The 23,720-nt window shown below is 33.2% G+C and overlaps 3 protein-coding genes across 7 annotated transcripts in view; 1 reads left to right on the forward strand and 2 right to left on the reverse strand.

The window, feature by feature from the left end:
* LOC134841795 (DNA replication complex GINS protein SLD5-like) overlaps positions 1-23,720 on the reverse strand; it is a 493,875-nt gene that overhangs the window by 416,935 nt on the left and 53,220 nt on the right. The gene's annotated exons all lie outside the window — the stretch shown is intronic.
* Positions 1-23,720, forward strand: part of LOC134841707 (uncharacterized) — a 343,993-nt gene that overhangs the window by 116,449 nt on the left and 203,824 nt on the right. The gene's annotated exons all lie outside the window — the stretch shown is intronic.
* LOC134841722 (cGMP-dependent protein kinase 1-like) overlaps positions 1-23,720 on the reverse strand; it is a 73,299-nt gene that overhangs the window by 25,359 nt on the left and 24,220 nt on the right. For all 4 annotated transcript variants that reach the window (XM_063857778.1, XM_063857760.1, XM_063857772.1 and 1 more), the window contains exons 2-7: positions 7,067-7,199; positions 6,205-6,448; positions 2,399-2,565; positions 1,807-1,920; positions 1,296-1,401; positions 753-816 (exon numbers count right to left, since the gene is read on the reverse strand). In XM_063857778.1, the coding sequence (XP_063713848.1) occupies positions 753-816; positions 1,296-1,401; positions 1,807-1,920; positions 2,399-2,565; positions 6,205-6,448; positions 7,067-7,145 (774 nt within the window). In that variant the 5' untranslated portion in view covers positions 7,146-7,199. The remainder of the gene's footprint in view (positions 1-752; positions 817-1,295; positions 1,402-1,806; positions 1,921-2,398; positions 2,566-6,204; positions 6,449-7,066; positions 7,200-23,720) is intronic.

The following is a 23,720-nucleotide window of genomic DNA, read 5'->3' on the forward strand; positions in this document are numbered from 1 at the left end:
TTTAAAAAATAAAGTTAAAGGAAATTAACTTCCTTATATAGTATATCAATTGGATTGAATTTTTCTTTTAACGCTGCCAATCCGCTAGCAGCACGATATCCATCACTCGTAAATTATTACATTATGGCAATTTTGAACCCCTCATAATTTTAATAAAAATAATCACAGGTAAAAAACTATCCTTTTAGTTTTTTAGCTCACGAAAACAATATTTTTCAAAAGATATAAAAAACAATTTCGTTAAAAAGGCGATTTGAAAACTTGAAATTTTTCTAGGAAAAAAACCACCCGAGCACATGCATTTCATCACCTTTTTTAAAGAGAAAAATTTGAATTCAGTTTTTAATTTTATCCGTCCACAAGCTATTTAAAGTATAAAGGTATATACTTTGAGTGTGCTTACGTATCATTATGAGTCATTGCTTGTCTCGGTTCAATTTGGAATTGTTCAGTTTGCCGCTTGCGCTTTAAATGAATGAAACATATTGCGGGTTAACTATCGCAATTCGAATTATACTCGTCAAAGTAGTCCCAAATTCGAACACTATATTTTTGCAAAAAGTTCAGATAAACTATATTTTTTGAAAATTGAGCTCTAGGCAACAATTTTTTGATAACGTTATTTTTCTTTCTTTTAAAACACCTTCAAAATGTATTGTTGAAAAGTTGAAAAATTACCACCCAAAGCATATCTATTTCGCACTTTTTCCAAAACTTGGATGAATAAAACAAAACAGACAAAATGAACTTACAAAGTCGACACAGTAGACCAGTTTGTTCATCACTTCGATCGGAAGCTCTTTGAGAAGTGGCACACTAAAAAAATCGAAACACCTGGTAATTAAATTTGATTTTCCTGAATTATAAAATGACTGAATAAAATGGCACTCACTTTTTGTAGTCAAAATTTTATTTAAATGCTCCCTTTACTTTTTGGTTGATTAGGGAGCATAAAATTAATATACACCCGATTCTTTCGTGTTATCTCCACATAAATATACGTTGTCTGCAATACCTGAGGGAAAAAAAACTTGAAACAATGAGCAGAGTGAGTGCTTTCAAGATCATTAAACTCGATTTATTTTTTTTTTTTGAAAAATAGCGGGATGTTATTGAACTGATACTACTATTTATAAAACAACGCGCAATAACAGCAAAATTAGGAACAAAATTTTTATTCACGCAGTTAAAGGAAACCTTTGGTTCGCCAGTTTTCACAGCCATCTTGATTTCCAAAAATTTCCAGTCTAGTGACTCATTTCTGATGAGTTGTTTACAAACGAATTTGTTGCTACCTTTGTAGGAACTGTTGTATTTCATCCTCCTCCGAGAGCACGACCTTCATCATGATCTTCTGGAAGCTCACTCGCTCTATCTTCCACAGCCGCGAGTACGTCAGGGCTGAAAAAGACGCGCAAAAAAACATCACACGCTATTCGATACAAAAATTCCCGGAAAACTAGATAGTTACACGTCAATATTCAACCAAATGTTCTGTACTTTTTAAAAGCGCTGTCTTTTATCATAAAATCAATTTGGTCACACCATTTTTGCAAAATCAAAAAGAGTTGGTTGACCTGTTTTGCCGAACGAAAATTTTCTGATTTTGCAGTTTGCAAATTTTCTGATTTAATATCAATACTAATTGCTATACCCTACGCTGCATACAACAGCCTATTTATTTTTACACTAAATGTATGCCACATTTAGCAAAATGGGACTTGAGAAGAAAATTTTTTCATCTATTGAAAAATAGCTCAAATCGGAAAACTGTCATTCGATATTAAAGAGAAAACGTAAATGTACCCTTGACTGAAGCAGTGCGTGTGCAGTTGTAGAGGATAGCCAGTTCTCCGAACAAAGTGCCAGAGGTCAGTCTGGTCAGAGTCTTGCCCTTCTTCGACACTTCAAGCACGCCATCTGCACAACAACAACAACAACAATCAAAAATTCACAACTGAGTTGTTGCCTTGAAACTTGACCTCATTTGCGTTTTTTTCTTTTTTTTGTCAAAAATTTTATAACTTGTATGACAATTTATGTTTTATAACTTGTTTGACCGTGCTGGCTTAATGCTATTCTCCCAAACGATTCCAATTTGTATTTGTAAGTTTTTATAAATAACTCTGTAACAATTTGTTATTATTATTACAATGGTAGGTGAGATACCAGTTTTAATCTAAGCTTATAAATTTTTGAAAACTGCATTTCAGAACTATTTACTTGCAGTGTCATACTCCAGACACCATTGCTGAGCTTGTTTGAAATAACAGACAATTACTTCATGATAAGTCTGACAAGAAACGCGACTGAAGACTGACTGTGAATATTCGTTGCATGACGGAACAACTAACCCCGAATGACGCAACGACCGACTTTGAATGACGTAACAACTGACCTTGAATGACGTAGAGGCAGTCTCCGATGTGTCCCTCTTGAATGACGAAATCGTCTGCGTTGAACTTGACCTCGTGCATGGCCTCCACAATCTCACCAATTTGGCTGCTCTCCAGGTGCTGCGTGAACTCATTCTGCTCAATCGCACCCGTGATCAGACTCTTAATCCTGTAAACGTTATGCAAAAAAGCATTATTTTAGGCAGCTCGAAAACATTAATTAAATGAGATAATTGAATCCTAACTGAGAAGACATAATAAAAATTTACGGCTAATGCAATGGCGCATTTGAAACAAACCCTTAAATATTTGTAAATTAGCCTCTTGGGTCGGCAGGGGGTCCGATCCCTGAAGGGAAGGTGCCTGCTTCACCCGCCCCCCTAAATCTGCTACTGACTCAAAAAGCAATGGGAACGAACAGCGCTCCGCCCTTATAAAAGTTTTTTATTTTAAAAAATGAATTAATTTACAACTTTATAAATATCACTCTATCAGTAAAAGCTCGCTCTGAGAAATATTCCTGAGCAAGTATGTCGACAGCTAATCATGCATTTGGGCAGATAGCATATTCAAAACCTTAATTGGGGAAAATGAGTACTGTATGTAGCGGAGGTCTATACTTCTTGACATTTGCTGACAACGTGATCAACCCATTTGTGATGAAACTGACCGAGTTCTGTGAAAAATGAACAACCTCAAAACTTTAGATTTGTGGCTAGCAAAGACTCTTACGCTCTACATAAATCGCGTTAAAAATAAGAGCAGTGATAGAAGCGGAAAAAATTTTCAGTACTCGCTAATACCGCTTTTGAAGATACCAATTAGGAGACCATTCGAATATGTATTTGAGCTATTTGCATTTATTTGAAGATGGAAATTAATGTTCGTAGTTCTTATATCTGGGAAAACGATTGTTTTCCTTGAATCATTGATGAAAAAAATTAAATTTTCAATGACGCATAATCTTTCGAAAATAAATTATATACAAAAGCAGCTCAATTTGTATATACTCATCTCAATGTATCAATAAACGAGAAATCTGAAAATACAACCCACATCTCGCCCTAAGTAGAAGCTTTTTGTGAAAAAATTTTTAACCCAAATTTTTGAATGAAATACTTGTATTAAAATAATTGACTCATGAAGAAGTTAGGTCATTTCAACCCAATATTCACAACAGATCTTCAGAAAATTTGGCATAGAGGAGCAAAAAAGTTTAAAATGTAGTGCAATAAAACTCCATTTTTTGGACTTTTTATTGTAGCTCTTACAATAAGCCTCAACTTCCAAACATCATAACAATAAAAAACCGGCGACTGCACAAGTAGCAAATTATGTTTCGACCACGTTGTTTTCAGAAAAAAAACTTCACTCAAGAATTTTGAATTTAAATTTTTTTTTTGAAAAAAAAATGATTGATTGTTGAATTTTGGTTAAGTAGTTATAAATCAACTTTTTAGAGGATCATTAAAAAAATATAAAGATTGCACTGATTTTATTTAATTCAATACTATTTGCAAATTAGTGACTATTTATTTTGGAGAAAGCCGGAATGGTGGCAAAATAAGCGAAACTTCGTCGGAGGGACGTAAAAATACAATTGACGAAATACGAGTTTTGAGTATCTAATCATGCATTTCTGAGCAAAAAAATTAAACAAGAAACCCCGGGTTGACCAACATACATCGAAAACGCTAGCCATACGATTGCATATAGGGAGTTTATCAAAAAAACTAGATATTCATTTATCATTTTAAAAAATTGCGTAAATAATAATTTTTCGAAAAATTGCAAAAACTTACCAGAAATATTTGATAACATTTTTTGTTAACAAATTTAGTTCTGTACAAAAAAACACAGATTCTAATAAAATGTTCAAGTAAAATTATAATTGTAAGTATATATTTATCCAAATTTCCTTTCATGTACTTAGCGGCTAGTTAAGACATTATACCCAATGTTCTTATGACGAAAAAAAAACTAGCTGAAACTCTTTGAGCATGAATATAGAAAATCGATAAAATTTTTCATACAATTTTTTCAGAAATAAAGTTTACTCCTTGACATAACTTCATAATGCAGTAATTTTATGAGATCCTAAATGTGAATTTGTGTAATGGGTATATATTATCCAGGGTTACTGTGGTTGAAAACAAACACAAACATTTATTATAACGAAAAAAAACTTTGAGAGATTTGAAAGTTTGTGGAAGTATGATAATCATAAAATTCCTATGTAGGCTACTAATTTCGGACAACTGATAATTGAGAAACAATTCAACTAATCAAGCTGAGTTTTAGCTATGAATCAATTTTTTTCGATTGTAATAAGCATCGAACCCTATTTTGTTATTTTGTTGAAAATTGATAAAAATTGATAAAAACTAAAAATTTTTAGGACAGTATGCGGGAAAGTTTGATTCAAAAAAGCGAAATTGGAACGGCAAAATTAAAGGCTAGTTTGATGTCATTTATTATTGTTTTGGTGTAGAAGTTTTCAGGCACCTTGTGAGCTCTCATCTATCCCTTCTTGGTTACTTGATAATTTAATCTTATTGTTAATTTGATTTGTAATCTCACCTAATCAGTACTGAAATAAATTGTATATTTTTCTCCTTCTTCTTTAAAACTCCTTTAGTCTCTTTTAAATTGAAAACACAACGTATTAAAACAAGGATAGCCAGTTAAGGTGCAAGTAGCAGAATGTTCCGACCAGAGTCTTATAAAAAAACACATTTTTAATAATTAGTGTCGTGTTTTCTGCGCGGTGTCTTATAATAGCTATCTGGAAATATAAAAATTAGACATTCAAACTTCATAGTAAAAAAGGCCAATTGGAAAACAGTGTTTTTGCTGAAAGTTGACTATAAAAACGAAAAACAAAAAATCGTAGAAAAAAACAACAAATTTTCAAAGAAATTTTCACTTTTTTTGCAGAGTATTTGAGTTTTGAAGTTTTTGGTTCCCAAATTGGCGCTAAAAAACAAAAACTTGCGTTAATTGGGTATGAATAAGTCTTTACGGCCTAATTCAACTAAATAAGCTTTTGTAAGCCTGCTTAACCTCACCTTATTAGCTTAAAATTGAACCAAAAATCAAAAATTTCAAACTGGTTTTTCAGCGTTGTTCAAATCACAATTGACAGGTATTTAATATGATATATCACTCGACCCATTCCGATGATTATTTGTGGTGCCTGATTTTTGTTTGAAAATGAAAAAACACACCCGTATACAAAGTTCCTTCATATTTTTCAAATGGTTGGAACAAATATGCATAAAATGCAATTAGCATATATGTCTTCTATTTTTCTTTGAAACAAATTGGCTATTTACAGGCTTCAATGCAGCATTTTTGCTTCTCGGTTTGACATCTCGGTTTGACAACTCGTTAAAATGTATCAATTACATGTGTGATTAAAATTACAATGACATCATGTTGTGATGTTCAAAATTGCTTCAATTTGGTTTTTCATTGCAACCAGGTTGCCTTTTTTGCGCTGAAAGCAAAATATAGGTGTAGCTGATTGGGATCCTGTGGAGTTATTCAGCATGGAAGGTACATCTCATATTAAATGAAGAAGATTTTACACAAAGGCAGTTTTTCTAAACTTGCGATTGCAAAAATGAAATGCTTTTTTCTAAAAAAGACAAAATTAATTTAATTAAGTTCAAATTCGTTGCTTGATAATTAATTACTGAAAAATTTTCAATCCAATTTTCATAAAAAAAAGAGTACCTTTCAAGTCGATACGTTGATTAAAAAAGAACCACTTGATGATTGTCTGCAAAAAAATAACAAAACTCACTCGTTACTCTTGGGATATTTTTTGATCTGGATATTGACATGGTTTCCGGGTTTGGCCGCACTCTCCGCTGACACGCCCTGTTTCTTTGTGTTAACAGCGGTCCCCAGAGCGCCAATAGACCCGCGCCCCGACCCATTCTGCTCGGCTGAATTGTGATTGGCTGAGACGCGGAGGGGCGAGGCGAGACTGTGATTGGTTCCCAGTTGCATCTGTTGCAGCACCGAACGCATCTTGTCCATCTCCTCTGCAAAAAAACTCATGAAAACTCTCATTTTTAACAAAAACAACCACAATTGTTAAAATTAATACAACCAAAAATAATTCATAATAGCTCTATTTCATTAACTTTTCAGCATTTAACGACGAGCCATTCGGTGTGCTCGTCCATTTATGGGTCAGCATCATCTGTGTTTAAGCAGCCAGCAAAGCAAAGAGCAATTATTAGGCTTGATGGCCTCAATCCACTGAACCTATGGACTTTGATGTCTATTGTTTTACGTTAAAAGGGTTTTTGACCTGGCCCTAGTTCCGACTTGGGCCTTTTTTCCTTTGGGGAGATCGATATCGTCATTTTTTTAATGTTGCAACCGCTCGTTCATGGGCTTAGTGATAAAACGATATTTCTACAAGAGGAAGGACCAAGGTACGAGCTGTTCAGTTCTTCTCGGAGAACTGCTGTTGTGCCCCTGGTTAAGATATACATGCAGTTTTTTTAACTATTTTTCTGGGTGGGTAATGTTGCCTCAATCTCTAGCAACGAGCACATATCATGATGGGCCTCGAACATCCGACCTTTCGGTTGAGAGGCTGAGACGTGACCACTTCACCGCCGCTCCCCTAATGTTAACGTAACAATGTTTACCCTGAAGATGAGCGATCTGTTCATCTTTCTCTTTGAGCTGTCTCCTCAGTGCCTGGTTTTCCTTCTCCAGATTCTTCATGGCCTGGTGCTTGTCCAAGTTCTCCTTCCTCAAGAACGGGATCAGGTTGCGAATCTACAAACAAATTCAACCTTTCAATTAGTTTCTTCAAGGTTGCCAACATATATTACTAATCAGGAGCGCCCCCTCCTCGCGCAGTGTTCCGAACCTCTCGCCTCCAAAACGACTGCTAAATGTTTACTTAAGACTGAGCTCGAAACTAGACAGACATTTTACTTGCAACCGTTTTGTAAAGTTTTCGTCGTTCAATTTTTTGGCTGTTGAACTTTCAAAAAAAATCAAAATCAGTTTTTTTTAAGTCAAAGCCTTCTTCATATGCATTAAAAGGCAGTCGGAACATTCAGCGTTTACAGCCTTCTGGTTTTTATCCAATTTATCAATCGGTGTTCGCATTGTTGTTTAAAAACCATGTTTTCTCTCCCTTCAAAAACTCTCCCCTCAAAAAGGGAGATATGTTTGAATTGATCCAATGCGGAATAAATCAAGCAGCATATTGGTAAAGCCTTATTGTTTCGACTTTCTGGTGTGGTTTTCTTATTCAGTCAATTTTCGGCAATCAAAATAACTTTTTTAAGCAAAAAAAAAACTTTTTATCCATTGAAGATATCGACTCCCTGAAATCAAATTTAAAAAGATGTTTGACCTTTGATCAATTTTCGCAAAGTTCTGGGTGTTTTAAAATTTCCAATTTGGCCATGCTCTGGACTAATCTATGCGCATCTTGAAAATTTTTTCATTATGCCGATTTATCACGCACAACAAAATCGCTTCAAATTGAATCAAGGCTAGCTACTTGGCCGTATTAATTTTGTGAGACTCAAATTTTCTCACATGATATTTAATGATGGCCAAAATTTATAGTTTTTCCAAATTTTTTTTCCTGTAGATTTGATATGGATTAAATGGCAGTCGGAACGGAACATTCAACGCTTTGCTCAATTATTCGAGAATTCTTGTCTGGCTTTGAATTTTGTTTTTGCTGTTTTCTAACTAATTCAATTGCCGTTCTGGAACGAAAAAATAATAGGGAAAAAAACGTTTTGAAAAAAAAAAATTTTTTTTTTGCAGCAACCAAATATGTTTGCTTGTTTCTAGAAACGATTTTTTTAATTTCTATTTTGTACAAAGGTATCTATTATAAAAAGTCACAAACAACGTTAAGAAACCTAAACTTCTCTAAAAAACTCAGCTAGCCTAAACATTTATAACAACTAAGTTCATTTCCAAGTATATGCAAACAAATACACTTGAGAAAACCCCAAAAGGAAAACGTTTTTTATATTCTCCCAAGTGTATTTGTTTGCCTATACTTGGAAACCAAAATTATTTTTTTTGTTTTTGCTCGCTGAAAATCTTTTGAGAAGTTAACTTTTTTATAATATGATTTTTTTGCGTTCTTTGAACAGACTGAAAAATACTAGTTAGATTGAAGTTTGATGATTTCCTCGTTGGTATGACTGACTTTCGCAAATTTTTTGAATTTAATTAAATAGTGTCGTAGCGTATCCAACGAACTAATTAGACAAGAAATCATTCTATTATTACTTGGCGCAAACTGATAGCTCAAAAATTGTATAGGTAGACCTTAAGTTTATATTTTTTCTTGAAGTTTTGTGCACGCAAAAAAATTTTATGAACATGCAGTATCAGGCAACATTTTTTATGAAACAGACAGCCAGAATATTCCATTTTTGCCCTAATACGAGCAGTTTTCATTTAGATTATAGTGGTTGTCCAAGTGTTTATCTCTTGACGTTGCCAGTATATACCAGTATAATGATTGTTGGTTAACTAGAGAGCTGGAATAGACCTAAGTTATCAAAACAAAGTGATTTTTTCTATTTCTCAAAATATTGAATAACTCATCATAGATGAAAAACAACGACAACATAGAGAAAAGCATTTTCCTTTCTCACAATTTTTTAAAATGACAATTGTGTTTGTGCATCCTTTTTCTTACAATAAGTTGTGCATCAATTTTTTTGCGAGGCTTCTAGATCCACCCACTCCCTGATGACACCATTTGTTGACAGGATAAAAAATTAATTTATACTACTAACCTATTTTTCAAGCACACTGAAGAAACAAACGTTTTCCTTAGACACTAGTAGTTAGTTAACTAATTAAGGAAAAAAGAATCGACAAAAATGAGACATCTTATTTTGAAATCAAATTCTTTCGTTTTCAAAATAAGGTGCGATGAAATGGAAATAACAGAAAAACAAGCATTTCAAAAATTTGAAAGTTAGATCGTTAAAAAACTTTTTATGCAAAACTCATTTACTAGAGCAAGTTTTTTTCATTACGGCTATACGTCTTAACCTATGGTTAATTCATTTTCATGTAAAACAAGTAGTTTCAACTTCTGTTTTTTTCCAATTGTTTGAACTTTTGAAAACTGCTGTAGGCGTTCCCACCTTGAGAAGGCAAATGACACTCAACCGAGACCGAGTGGGACTCGAACGCACTGCCCTCAGTTGAGAGACGCTTGCCTTCCCCCACGCGTCCACGGCAGCTCAAACCAAACACAACTCAAACAATTCAACAAAAGGCAGCTCAAAGGGCTCACCAATAGTTTCATATATTGTTTATCCTAAACTTAGGCGGAAAAAATCTGGACTATTTTTACAGCAATTATATACCTTGGTTTCTCCGATTTTCAAGGAAATTGATGGAATATCTAAGCTTAGGTGTTTTTTTTCTAAAGATTACTTTCGACGTTTCAACCAGGCATTTGGGACGGTTTTTTAATACGATTTGAAAATATCCAAATCTTGAGCTCAAATTGAAAAAAAAACACCTGTAATTTTTTTGCGATGTGATGCTGTTTGAAGATAGACTTTTAACTCGCAAGTATTTCGTTTTATAACGCGTAAATGGCAAAATATTCCGGCTCAGAAAGAGCACCAAACTGAAGCAGATTGATTCTTTCTATTTCACATTACTATATAAAAAGTTTAACACATTTTTTTCCCTATATAGCGTGCAACTGATGGTTTTAAACAAATCTCGAAAAATGCTAGAGATGAAATGTTCCATAAAAGATAAATGGCATTCGGAAATATTAGGGTTTCGACTTGACATGAAGTTCATGCTAGCTTTTGCAGAAAAACCTGGAAATAAAATTACAATTAAAAATTTTCATTGAAAGGTTTTTAAAAAGTATCAACCGTACAACCCCTTTCCCCGAAATAACTTACCAAAAAATATCCCCCTAGAATGTTTCCCATTAATTGCGAAAAAAATGCCTTTAGACAGGCAATCAGATTGTTTTTGTTGGACAAAATTTTTGATTGAGATTAACTACTTTATACTGCTGATTGCGCAAGTACTTATTCATAATCAAACTTGGATTAATTTTTTGTTGTGACTTCCAACTAAATGCAAAGTGTTTTTGCTTAGGATGGTTTTTTTGTTCAATCAAGTTTTTGCAATCGAAATAATACTGAAGTTTTAACCTAAAATGTTTTTTACTCTTTTTTGAATGTAATTTAAATGCTCTCTCTGAGTTCAAATGAAAAAGATTAATTTACCCTTAATGGGGAGTTCGAAAATTGTGGGAGTTCAAAAATTGGCAATTTGGCCGTACTCTGCGTTAATTTATGTTAACTGTGAAGTTTTCATTTTTGATGCGGACAACGTAACGTGGTTTAATTATGCGTGGAAAAAAATCGCTCATTACAAAATTGATCCTAATTGAATTGAGGCAGGCTAACTGGCCGTATTAACTTCGTACAACTCATTGTTTTACCCTGACATACGAGCCGTCTTGTTCTAATTTAGATCCATTTCTTTTGCCATCAAAACAAGTTTTAAGAAATCCGTGTTTTATTCCCTCTAAATTGAAATCGATTGGGGAAGAGGGCTTGGAATGCTGATCCAAAAAAAATCGTGAAAGCTTTTGTAGCGTAATTTGTGGATCGATGTCGATCAGAGCATTTAACAAAAATGTAGATCAATGCCGTTTTTTAAACAAACGGCGATTTAAAATAGAGCTGCGGAAAGGCTTTTTCTTCTGATATAATTAGCTGAAATAATATTTTGTGCAATGTAGATCCAATTAAAATTGAAAATAAAGGAAAAAGTGTTACAAATTTTTCTTTTATTCTTTCGCCATTTTCTGTTCTGTCAATGGAAATTCAATCTTTTGCCTGAGAGAATCAGTTGCAATAACTACAAGCTTTGAAATTGTTTTCATCATTTAAACTTATAAATAAGTATTTATATGAAACTAAGTTCTTAGTTTCTAGTACTGTTTTTTAAAGCGCTTTCCATTAAAAAAATTAAAAGTTAAACCTTGTAAACATCCGCTATTTTTTGCCTTTAAAGTCCCCAAACAAACAAATAACCCTCATATCAAAAGTTTTGCAATTTCACCACCATTAACTTTCTTTTTTGTACTATTTACTGCAACATTTTCGGCTGAGTGGCGCAAATTTTTAATGACTTTGAGAGAAGAAGCCCGCGCCAAAAAACACTAAAGTTTTCATCAAAAATTTTCAAAAAAGTTGGATCCTTCTCAGAAGCAGATTTGAGGGGGGACCGGGATTGAATTTGTGGGCAGGGAAGGAATAGGGGGATTTTTTTTCCGCTTTTTATTTCAAGAAGTACGAAGGCGGCCTTCTTACTTTTTGAGTAAAGCTCAGAAAGTCAATTTGCGAATTTAAGAAACAGTTAAGCAAATCTAACCCTCGTAAAAATTGTTGCTAAATCTTTGCTACAACTTCGCAGAAATGGTGGCAAGCCAGTGTGCATGAGTCTAGCATCAATGACTTCAGTTACTAAAAATAATTTTCTAATCGTACTTAAATGTGATCCAACGCTTTAACTTTGATGTTATAGTCTGCTAACACTGATTGAATCAAGCCTAATTCAGCTAATGAGTAGCGTGTATTTTCAAAAGCAATAAAAACCAATAACAAAGCTTTTTTTGATAAATATTTTTCCAATGTTTCAGCGTTTTATGTTCAATTACATTCAACTATATCAACGATTTGTGATTCGTACACCAAAATTCTCCAAGCTCTCTTCTCAAAACTTGAGATTAGACTATTTACATTATTTATTTTCTGACTTTCAAAGAAAGTGCGGAATGTGTATGCTTGGCGTGGTTTTTTTTATTCAACCAATATTCGACTTGTTAACTAAGCGTTTTTGACAGATTTTTTCTTCCATCTGAGGAATATTGTTATCCTATGCTCAAAATAAAAACGTGATTTGACCTGTGATCATTTTTTGTAAAGTTACGGGCGTTTGAAAATTGCTAGTTTGGCGAATGTGGGATAAATAAAGCGCGATATATTGTGTAGTTATAACACGCATAAAAAGCAAATATATGCGTTCCAAAATGAATTGAGGCCAGCGATACGAGACGCTAAACACACCTTTAGTTTTTTATATAGCGTGTGGAGGGATAAAATGAAGTAGAAAAAAATTCTTCTTTTTTTCTTGTGGTATGATGAGAGAATTGTAGTATGATGAAAAGCCTAGTTAAACATATTCAAAGCGAATAGTAAATTTGGCAAATCCAGATTCCCTTTCCAAGAAGGCGCTAGAAAATTGAATACCTAATTTATCAGGACTACAACGAATTTTTCACAATTTAAACAAAATTTAGCGCCTATTATAAGGCTGCTTCTTCACTTTATTTGCTGAAAACTAGACTAAAAATCAAAAGTTTCCGACCGGTTTTTCTCGATTATGAGAAACTTTTCTGGAAAAGTCCTAATTGCTTCGAAGTCACAATCTAAAATGGTTCAATTTGATATATTACCTAACACTTCTGATGAGTTTTTGTAGCACCTGATTTTGTGTGTAAAACCAATGAAATAAAAAGATAAATAAATTGAAGCACACGCACAAAATTTCCTTATGTTTAGTTGTCAGAAGAGAAAACAGTTGCAGGAAGCAAATTATATGTGGATAGTTCAAATCTTCAACTTCCAGTTTAAACGGCAAAAACTATAGAATAGGCCAGTAAGTTTTTTAGGTTTGGGTGGAACTATTGGCCAAATATGTGTTTTTTAGATTATTTCATCCACCTCAAATGAACTTCGTGGTATCTATAGTTTTAAATTCAAATTAATCTAAACTTTTTTATTTGTATCTAATTATTTTGTATTTAAGTATGATTTGCTTTCTATTGTAGTTAAAAAACTTTAATCGTGTTTTATGCTTGGTCAAAATTGCTTTTGCAACTGACGAAAAGTTGCACTTGGTGCAAGAAAACTGGTCCTCACACGCGCTTCAATGACTAGTTTACGTTGGGGATAAACATAAAAAAGACAGAAGCAGAGCACGCTCATAGTCTGAATTTATAAAATTCAATCGTTTTGGGTTTTTGTAGTGCATATTTTTCAGTCAAAATCAAATCAATTTGCAAAAATTGAAGCGTAATTAAATTTTCTCTAGATGTAGATTTTTTGTGCCAATTTTCAACAAAAAAACAACAGAATATATATGCTTAGGAAAAACGTTTTAGACAAATTTTGCTTTTAACAAAAAGTTTATGACAAAATATAGCCAAGCGAAGATTGGAAAAGAGCAAAGAACGCAAGTAAACATAAAAAAAACAAAGATTTTGTCGAAAAGTTTCAACTTCCGAATTTCAAAAAAAGCATGCCTTTTAAGCTCTTTGAATTCTTAGAATGATTTATGACCAGCGCTTTTTTGATAACATTAACAAAACATGAGAAAACTGGATCAACAGGTAAAGTTTTTATTCCGCTGGAAGTCCAAAAATTAAATTCCACTTTCGAAATTATAAATCGCTCACGAATTTTCGTGCCACTTGCACGTTGGTATTTGGAGAGTGCAATTTACGTCACTTTCAGCAGATGATTTTCAATTGAAGCCAAAAAGTTCATCTATGCCCAACTGCTTTCATATTTCATAATCGCATCAATTTGTATTAATGCACATCTGTAGTTATAAGAGATTCTTAAGGCTTTTTCCTGAAAAAAAATCAATAAGACCTATATAAGAGTCTTCACTACGTTCATTTTTTTTGAAAATTGCAATGCCTCAATAAAGGTATTGAGTCCTGGAGATCAAAAAAAAAATCTATAGTTCACATGGAACCCTTTTGGTAAAGTTGTGGGAATTGGAAAACTGCCAATTCGGTAATAATCTAGATTGTTTATTGCGCATTTTGACATTTTTGTGTATGGCGCTGAAAACATTACAAACTGTTTTTGCGTGGCAAATTATCCCACGTTCAAAATCAATCTTATTTGAATTGAGGCAAGCTATTTGGTCAGATTGATTCCCTGTATAACTCAAATTTTAAGAGTTAGCTGTTTCTAATTGGCTTTTGGAGGACGCAAAACAAACAGCTCAAAACTTATGGTCTATCAAAGTATTGGACACCATTTACAGGTTTTTCAGAACATTTAGGGCTTTGCCCTGACATACGAGCAGTAAAATATTTTCATCTAGCCTTTGTAAAAACTGTGATCTGGTTATTCCAAGGTAAATGTATACAGAAAGAAAAACAATGTGAAAATTTTTGTTATTACCAGCATTGTCTGGTGAAAAAAATGCAGCTTGGTTTTTTCCGTCCCGACTTTCAGTTCCATCTGTAAGAGACATGAAGTCTGTAATTGCAGTTCCAAAGAAACAAATAGCAAACAAATAGAAAAACAACGGAAATTACTGCAAATTTTATACTTCTATTTTACGTTCAAATAAAACCTAAGCTATAGAGAGTTGATGTGCATTTTTAAAATTTCAAACATATTTACAATAATTATATTAATTATGAAAGTAGCTAAGGTACTTGCCCAGTCCACGCAGCGATACATAGTATGTTTGTATGTATATCGAGCAGAATAGAGTGTTAAATAGAGACTAACAGTAAAAAAAAAGACATAGAAAAGTTTTGTATCAACGCAGCCAAGCACGTGAACAAATAACCGCCAAAGTGCCCATTAAACAGAAGTTGTTTCTGGTAATAATTACTTTGCAAACGCGTTTAGGTTGCGATTTACCGGAAAGAGATTGCATTGTAAAGTGGTAATTTTGAGAATATCAAACAGCGTTTCAAATTATAAAAATACTTTTTCAAAGTAAAATCTATTTTAAGATGTTCATAAAAAAGGCGCATCCGAAGATTTCAAAAGCTTTATTTTCTTAGAGCAGTCTCAAACAACAGAATAAACGAAAATAAAAGGTTAGAAGAAAAAGACACTAAATGAATTTGAAAATGCACGAAACTGTTTTTAAGCAGGAAGCGGGCGCCTATTTTGCGGTGTAGCTTTTGTTTGATGAGGCAAAAAGGCGCACATATGGTACAATATGGTATATATGTAACTAATGAAACGAATATTTAAATTAGTCTCGAAACATTGAACTGATTAAAAACACGCAAAGCATTGGATCAATGCCGATCAAAGTTACAAAATATGAGCCAATAAAGTTTTTAAAAAGGAGTTAAATACAAACGGAAAGTATATCAATCAAAAAAGACTGATTAGATTTGAGTAAAAAAAAGAAAAACTTTCTATCGAAACAAAAACCAGAAATACTAAGTTTAAAATATTCAAAAAGCGATGGAAAAAAGAAGTATTTATTGAATATCCGAGGGATAAGGTAAGAAAAAACATACCTTTTGGTTCAAAACTTTTATTTATGACAGTAAGTAATATGATTTTAAATTGGTATTTTTTCGCCCTTGTGGGGAGGGAAGTGAACTGACAACATCGAATGAAAATAATACCACTGAAAAGTTCGTTATTAAGAGCGGCGTACAGAAGTAAGTAATTTCTGAAAAAAAAAGATTTACGTATAAACTTCCCTCCAACAAGTTAGAATTTTATATCAGTTGCAAAAAGTCAATTGAAACTAGAAATCACATTCCGTTTCCTAGCTATATCTTAAAAACATTACTTGTAAAAATGATCGACGTTATGCTATGCCTCTTGAGCGCACAATAAATTTTCAATAGAAAAAACCAGCAAAAAACATCGTTTTAGTGCTGCAACTTATTTTACTTTGGATAGAAACAAAAAAAACGAACAACAATTTGCATTTAGAAAAAGTTAAGTCGAAATTTAAACTTTTGAATGAAAAAAATGACGTTAAATGGGCTCCTTGTTACCGCTTCAGTTTTTGAATCAATTTTCCAAAGAATCAAAAGCGACCTTTTTAAAATTTCTGGCCGAACAAAGTTAGCCAAGGGTTGAAAGTTACTCTAAAAATTTACCTGACCGTTCGCTTCTTATCATCGAAGCTCAAAAAATGTCTATAAATGATAAGTTCACTGTTGGCATACTAAACAAATACTTTCAGCTGTCAGACGCAGACTTGAAAGTTAGATTTGCGAAAATGAATGAACGAACGTTATCCTTTTTTCTATTGATTTGGCAACATGTAGAGTCTTTTGTTGAACAGTTTTGTTGCTGTTACAATTAGCCCAGAATATTTCGACCGCGGCTGTCAAAGCCAAAGAACTTTTAAATATCTCTTTTGGCGAATCACATCTATTCAGCTTTTTTACAATTAGCCCAGAAGATTTCGACAGTGGCTGTCAAAGCCATATAACTTCAAATCACATCTTTTCAACTTGTTTGAGTTTTGACCCTGAAAAGATCGACTCGTAGCTTACAACTTGCTAACAAAATAGGTTGACAAACCATTTGCTTAACAAAATTCGTGTAATAGAAATAGTTAGATAATAATTTTAATTAAAGCTAAACTTATGGTGTAGGGGTACCCAAGCGAACATCCGGTATTTCGAATCCAAATTGAAATTTAACGTGTCTAAATTTAAACGTGTCCAAATCCAAATTTAACATGTCTGAAAACTTCACCCAACATGTTTTGTCTAGTACAAAGAACTAAATTTTGCATCTATTTCAAAACTATTTGCTTCAATTATCTACCTTTATTGTTCCGACTTTCTTAACAAAAGTAACGGAATATTTGTGCTCGAGGTGGTTTTTTTTTTCTTTAGACAAATGTCGGCTTTTTAACTAGCCATTTTTCACGAAATTATTTTATACCATTCGAAAAGTATTGTTGTCCTGAATTTGAATTTGAAAAGTTATTTCACCTGTGATTATTTTTCTTAAAGTTATGGGGGTTTAAAGATTGCCATTTTGGCCACTTTGGGACAATTACCGCGCGATATATTTCGCGCTTTTAACGCGTAAGCGAGATTCAATCCGTCATAGAAATCGTTCCAAGTTGGTTTAAGGAAGCTTATATGCCATAATTTATTTGTTAATAGGAGCAAAATTTACCACTTGGTAATTAATATGACGTGTGGGGTGATGTTTTCTCAAAAAATCTCAAATTAAAAAAAAATTGATTTTATTTTATTACATTTAAGTTTTTCATGTTATCACTGCTCCATAGACCTTAAGAAACAGTCAGAATATTCAAGACTTTGCTCTGATACAAGCAGTCTTGTTTCAATTTAGACTGGCTCCGGAGCATTTTCTGTTTGGATGCAAAGCATCAAAATTTGTCCGACCTTATAAAGAAACTCCGTCAAAAATTGTTAGTCAACAATTGCTGGTCTAAAAAAACACACACAAAAGTTTAGTCAATTTCTTTGAAACTCTAGCCTTTTGAAATATTTCTCAAATCAGGGTGGTCCTACATATTGGAAGGTTTTGTGCTGTAACCGGCTATCCTTGTTGCTTCGAATTTCGAAAAAAAAAAATTGATTAATTACGCTTGGGGTATTTTTTTGAGTCAATTTTCGTTTTTTAACTAACGAACCTTTTTTGACGGATTTTTTCACCACCTGAAAAATATTGTTCTCGGAAACACAAATGCAAAAAAAATTTCTTTGATCGTATTTTGTAAGGTTGCGTTGGCCTGAAAATTGCTAATTTGGTATAATTAACGCGCGATATATTGCGCTCTTATAACACGCGTAAGCAGCGTATTAATTATTTCCAAAATGAGTTAAGCAAATGATTTGGTCATCTTTTCATGAAACAAAAAGCTTATTATATATCCTTTAAAACTTTACATAGATTAAACGAAGAAAAAATGCGAAAACTTTTTTTTCGTATTTTTTCCGAATATTTTAAAAATTTTTTGGTCAAAAAAAAACTTTTTCATGGGCCTTGAAATACAGTCCAATTGATGAGGGCTTCGCTATGATGTTCCAGCAGTCTTGTTATTCCGACTTTCATAACGAAAGTAACGGAATATTTGGGATCGGGTGGTTTTTTTCTTCAGACAAATTTTGACTTTTTAAATAGCACGTTTTTTTTCTCCATTATTCAAAAGGTATTGTTGCCCTGAGCTTAAATTTAAAAAATATTTCACCGGTGATCATTTTTTGTAACCTTATGAGGGTTTAAGTATTGCCATTTTCGCCAATTTGGGACAATTAACGCGCGATATAATTCGCGCTATTAACGCGTAAGCGGACGTTTAATCTGTCTTAGAATTCGTTCCAAATTGGATGAAGGAAGTTTAATTACCATAATTGATTTGTTACTAGGAGCGAAATCTATCACTCTGTACTTTATATGGCGTGTGCGGAAAAGATTTTCACAAAAAAAAAACTCAAAACAAAAATGTTTTATTTTATTGCATTTAATTTTTTTATGTTATTGCAGCTCCAAAGACCTTAAAAGGCATTCAACCTGATATGAGCAGTCTTGTTAATTTATAATTTTTACTTATTGTTAACATCATCAAAGCACCTGAGCAGAAATAAGCGAAAAGGGTAAAATTGGAAAGATAAGTGGTTGCGGCACCCTAGCCGGTAATGGTTTTATTTCATTAGAAGTGCTTGCATGCGTGCGGAACAAAAGATTGATAGCTAGAAGCTGCTATATATTTCACTGTTCTTACAAAAGGCTCCCAGTACCAATTAAACCATGACCTTCAGTGGGTACAAATTAACTCCGGCATATTCTCGCGTGAAAAATTTGATAAAAGGATACGAAACGAAAAAACCGGATATTTGAAGAGAAAGCGTCGATAAGTGATATTCAAAAAAGCGTGACACAATTCCTATATTTTCAAATCCTGATTTTCTTAGACGTATTTCAATATTTTATTCTGAACTCTAATTACCGGTGTGTTTTGTCAAAAGCATTGAGTTTAGCTTGGTACATAAAATTTTTGAGAACATTCAAATTATATCAGCTAGAAAAAAAAGAGTGGTGAAATTAAAATTACCGTGAATTGATAGATTGATATATTGATACTTTTGATACACCTGTTTTAAATGTACCCGTAGCTTTATATTTTACAAATGGTTCGTCACCTTTTCGAAAACCGGAACCAAAAAAAAAGTTTTTGGTTTTAATAGGATGCTTGAAAATACAATTCGGTATTTACTAAGCTTATTTATGTTTGCCGGGCGGCCAGCACACCGAGTATTTTTTTCTGATGCATGATGATTCTATTTGCTATACAAACAGTCGTCTGGTGGGAGCAAAGAAGAAGATACTACAAATTAAAATTACAGTGTTAGATGAGGGAAAATTGCTAAACGAAACAAAAAATCATCTAAGTGGATAATTTGATCATTCTGTTCTCGACGAATGCGCCGGTTTTTCACATTAGCCAGAATTATACAAGATGATGGAACCAGTTCAAAACAAGTATTTATTTTACCCTATCATGTTCTTGATAAACTATCTCTGTAAAATACTTAGGACTAACCAATCATGATCCATAACTAACACTTACAGAACAGAATAAATTTAACTTAGCAAACAGTTGTTCTTCTCCAGAATAGGAGATATAAGAGTAAGATTAAGGTTGGTATTAGACTAAGAAGTTGCACGAATCTATCCGGCCGAAAAAAAAGATAGCGTGGCGAACAGACAATGTACCTTATCTGAAATTACTCTATGAGTGAGCCACCCGGACCTAAACTCAATGATTTTAAAAACTTTTCAATCACAGCGAGAGTAACTTCTTCGCTCCATCTTTTCTACATTATCATGAAACACATTGATAAAAATGAGACAACTTTTCACGGATATCAAAAAAATGTTTTCGAAATTATTACTTTCGAAATTCCAATCCGAAAGACGGCAATATGATAACAATATTAGTGTCCTACGAGCTTCCGGGTTGGACAAAAAAATTATATAAACACACCAAGACTTCAATTTACCGAGAATTGCAGATGGAATTGCGATTTTTTTTTCTGTCTGGTTGGGTGGTTTTGCCTCGACATCCGAACGCTTAACTAAGTGCTTGTAGAACTCGTTATCAAACTATAATAGCGAGCTCCACATCACACGCGCTAATGATAGGTGTTTGATTGCCGCGGCAAGATAACTTTTTTTCCAAATTTTCAATTTATGGGTAGGGGATATTTAACAAGATCCTTCATTTGAAAGCTTCTGAATCATTATTGGATCTACTTAACAATCTCTCCCTCTTTTTCAGAAGGGGGGGGGGCAGATTGTTAAGTAGATTACGTTAGTCTCATTTTTGACAAATCAGAATGCAACAAAATTATAATTCTCAATGCAAAGCTGTAGCGCTTATTTATTGTATTTGTTCATAGGGGTGAAGATTCTTAAGTAGATCCTAATTATTTGACATATTATATTAGACTGACATAACATATTAGACAGAGCTGTTCTCTTGATGTGGTACACTTTTTGGACTGAAAGGATAACTTTTATCGAGAAAAATAATAAAAATAAGGTGCTGAGCTTGTTTATGCCTCAGAGTTATGGATAATTTAATCAATCTAGTCGAAACACCTGCATCGTTTTTCACATTTGAAGAAAAATACTTTAGGTACGAGAAAGTATGCTAAGTTATACATTGGTTCAAATAAATTCGCCAAACAAATTACAACAACAACCTCAAAAAAGGAAAAACTAGTTGGTGTGTGAGTTGGATAGATGCTCCTCCGCATATATTCTGACAACAGCTTTTCAAAATTGAGCAAGAAACTGAAAAAAAAAGAAAAATTATCCTGTATCATGCTAAAAATTGACAACCAAAATGAGAGTAACTTTTACACACATTCTTTTTGTTCCGACTTTCGTAACAAAACTAACGGAATATTTGTGCTCGGGGTGGGTTTTTTTTTCTTCAGACAAATTTCGATTTTTTAACTAACAATTTTGACGGATTTTATAAAAATCATTCAAAAGGCACTTTTGTCTTAAGCTTAAATTAGAAAAATTATTTTTCCTGCGATCTTTTTTCGTAAAACTATGGGGGTTTGAACTTCGCCACTTTGGCTGATTAGAGACAATTTACGCGAGATCTATTTCGCGCTAACGCATAAACGTAGATTTAATCCGTCTTAGAAGTCATTCCAAATTGGTTGAACGAAGCTTAATTGCCATAACTGATTTGTTACTAGAAGCGAAATTTATCACTTTGAATTTTATATGGCGTGTGGGGGGGGGGATATTTTTCACAAAAAAAATCTCAAATTAAAAAAAAAATCATTTTATTTTTATTACATTTAGAAATGATTTCATGTTATTACTGCTCCATAGACCTCAAAAACCAGTAGGAACACTCACTCTTGTTTATATGATCCTGACAAAAAATTCTGAGACAGGGACATGCTTCTTTGACATGAGGAAAACAAGTTCAAAATGAAGTTTCGAAATGCGAATATAAAAACGCTTCAGTTTAAGAGATCCCTTGGGTTTTCTATGAGTGAGTGTGTGTGTATGTGTATGTATGTGTTTGCGTGTGTGTGCGTGTTATTGCCTTTACTCCCATCTTTAGAGCGAGTAGAATTTTATCAAAGTGCAATAGCTATAACACACGTTAAGGATGAGCATTTGGTTGGGTATTCGGTTATACTTTTTTGACTTCTCCAATTTTCCCGTTTTGATCTATTTTTTTTGACAATAGTGGAACTTTTTATGCAGGTGTAACAAAAAAAATGCAAAAAGGAAAAAATAAAAAACGGATTTGTACAAAATGGGGCAACAAAAAATAGATATTACAATATTTCAAAAAAATTTATAGAATTCAGCATAAATTTCAGAATTTTCAGCATAAACTTCAGAGATTTCAGCATTAATTTCTAAGCCACACAAAGAGATATGTGAATAAAGATGAGCAAAAAAATATTTCAGCTAACATTGGAAAACAGCAAACGCTTGCTTCCAAGCGTTCTTGCTCGGCATCATTAAAGCGCCTGAAAAATATATTTACTTGAATGTCTAGTTAGTCTGAAACGAGTCTAGCTAAAGTGCTCGTTTTATACTTTGATGCCGAATTTGTAACCCAAATTATTTAAGCGTGACTAATTATCCCGTACTACCAATCCGTTGGAAGTATAACTGAGGCAAGCTAATAGGTCAAAGTAATTTCATTAAAGTCTCAGTTTTTCTTACTTACAATTTTGGTGCGTATTCATAGGTCCCAAAAGGAAAAATCTGTCATATGGGTCTCAAAACAAAGCAAAACTGCTCGTATCAGGGCAAAGCCTTGATTGTTCCGACTGCTTTTTAAGGTCTATGGAGTAGCTTTAGTTTTTGAAAAAAATATGAAGAATTGAAAAAAAATGAAATATTCAAATTATTATCTAAGATTTTTTTTGAATCATCAACCACACGCTATGTAAAGTGCAAAGTGATATATTTTGAGTATAGCAATGTATTTTATAGGCTAAATAGCTTGCCTCATTTCTGGTTTGAACAGTATTTCAGACGGATTAAATCACCGCTTACGTAGTAATAGCACGAAATATGAAACCAAATTGACACAATTGGTAATATTTAAACCTATAAGATTACAAAACTTGACCACAGATAAAAGATCTTTTAAATGTCCTCTCGAACAACAATATTGTTTGATTGATATACAAAAATTTCATCGAATAGACTAGTTAAATGTCGAAGTTTGTCTGGAGAAAAAATAATCTGAGCACAAATATTCCATCACTTTTTTCGAAAGTCGGAATATAAGCAGTCACATAAATCCCATATTTTTTCAATAACTCAAGTACAGCTTTAATTGACTACTTTTAAGGTCGTCGGAGGTCGCGCTACGTGACCATAGCCGGCTTCGAGTTTTCGTATAGAGTCTTACCCTCAGATGGCACCCGCAAAACGTTGACACTTCTGTGGTGGTCTCTATTCTGCGGCTTGATTTTTGCCAGTTAAACGAAAATCAAACAATCCATCCAATCGTTAGTTCAAATTTCAAAGAAACAGAATTCAAGAAGAAGTTTTTGTTGACTTGTGTGACTGGTTTTTTTGGTCCTATGAACATTGGGACCTATGGAAATTCACCACAATTTGATGCCATCAGCCTAAAATTCAAAATTTTTTAATGAGTCATCATTTAAAAATATTCGAGACCAACTAAACGGCAGCCGGAACATTCAAGATTTTGCCCTGATACGAGCAGTCTTGTTCTTTCTTGCATATTTATCCTTGAGTAAAGCATTAATTTCTGGCGGGACGTTAATGGGGCAATTGGCATATTCAAATGTTCGCCTTGATGCGAGCAATCTTGTTTAATTATAAATTTGGACTGCAATGAACAAAATTTGCAAGTCTATCTATTGTTACAAGCACAAAAGCAAATAATTGCGCCCAGTGTACGATTGTATGCTGTTTATTCAAAAATTAGAAAAGTCCAGTCTCAAATTAATTAAAA

The sequence above is a fragment of the Symsagittifera roscoffensis genome, chromosome 1 (assembly GCF_963678635.1).
Source record: "Symsagittifera roscoffensis chromosome 1, txSymRosc1.1, whole genome shotgun sequence".
Taxonomy (NCBI): Eukaryota; Metazoa; Xenacoelomorpha; order Acoela; family Convolutidae; genus Symsagittifera; species Symsagittifera roscoffensis.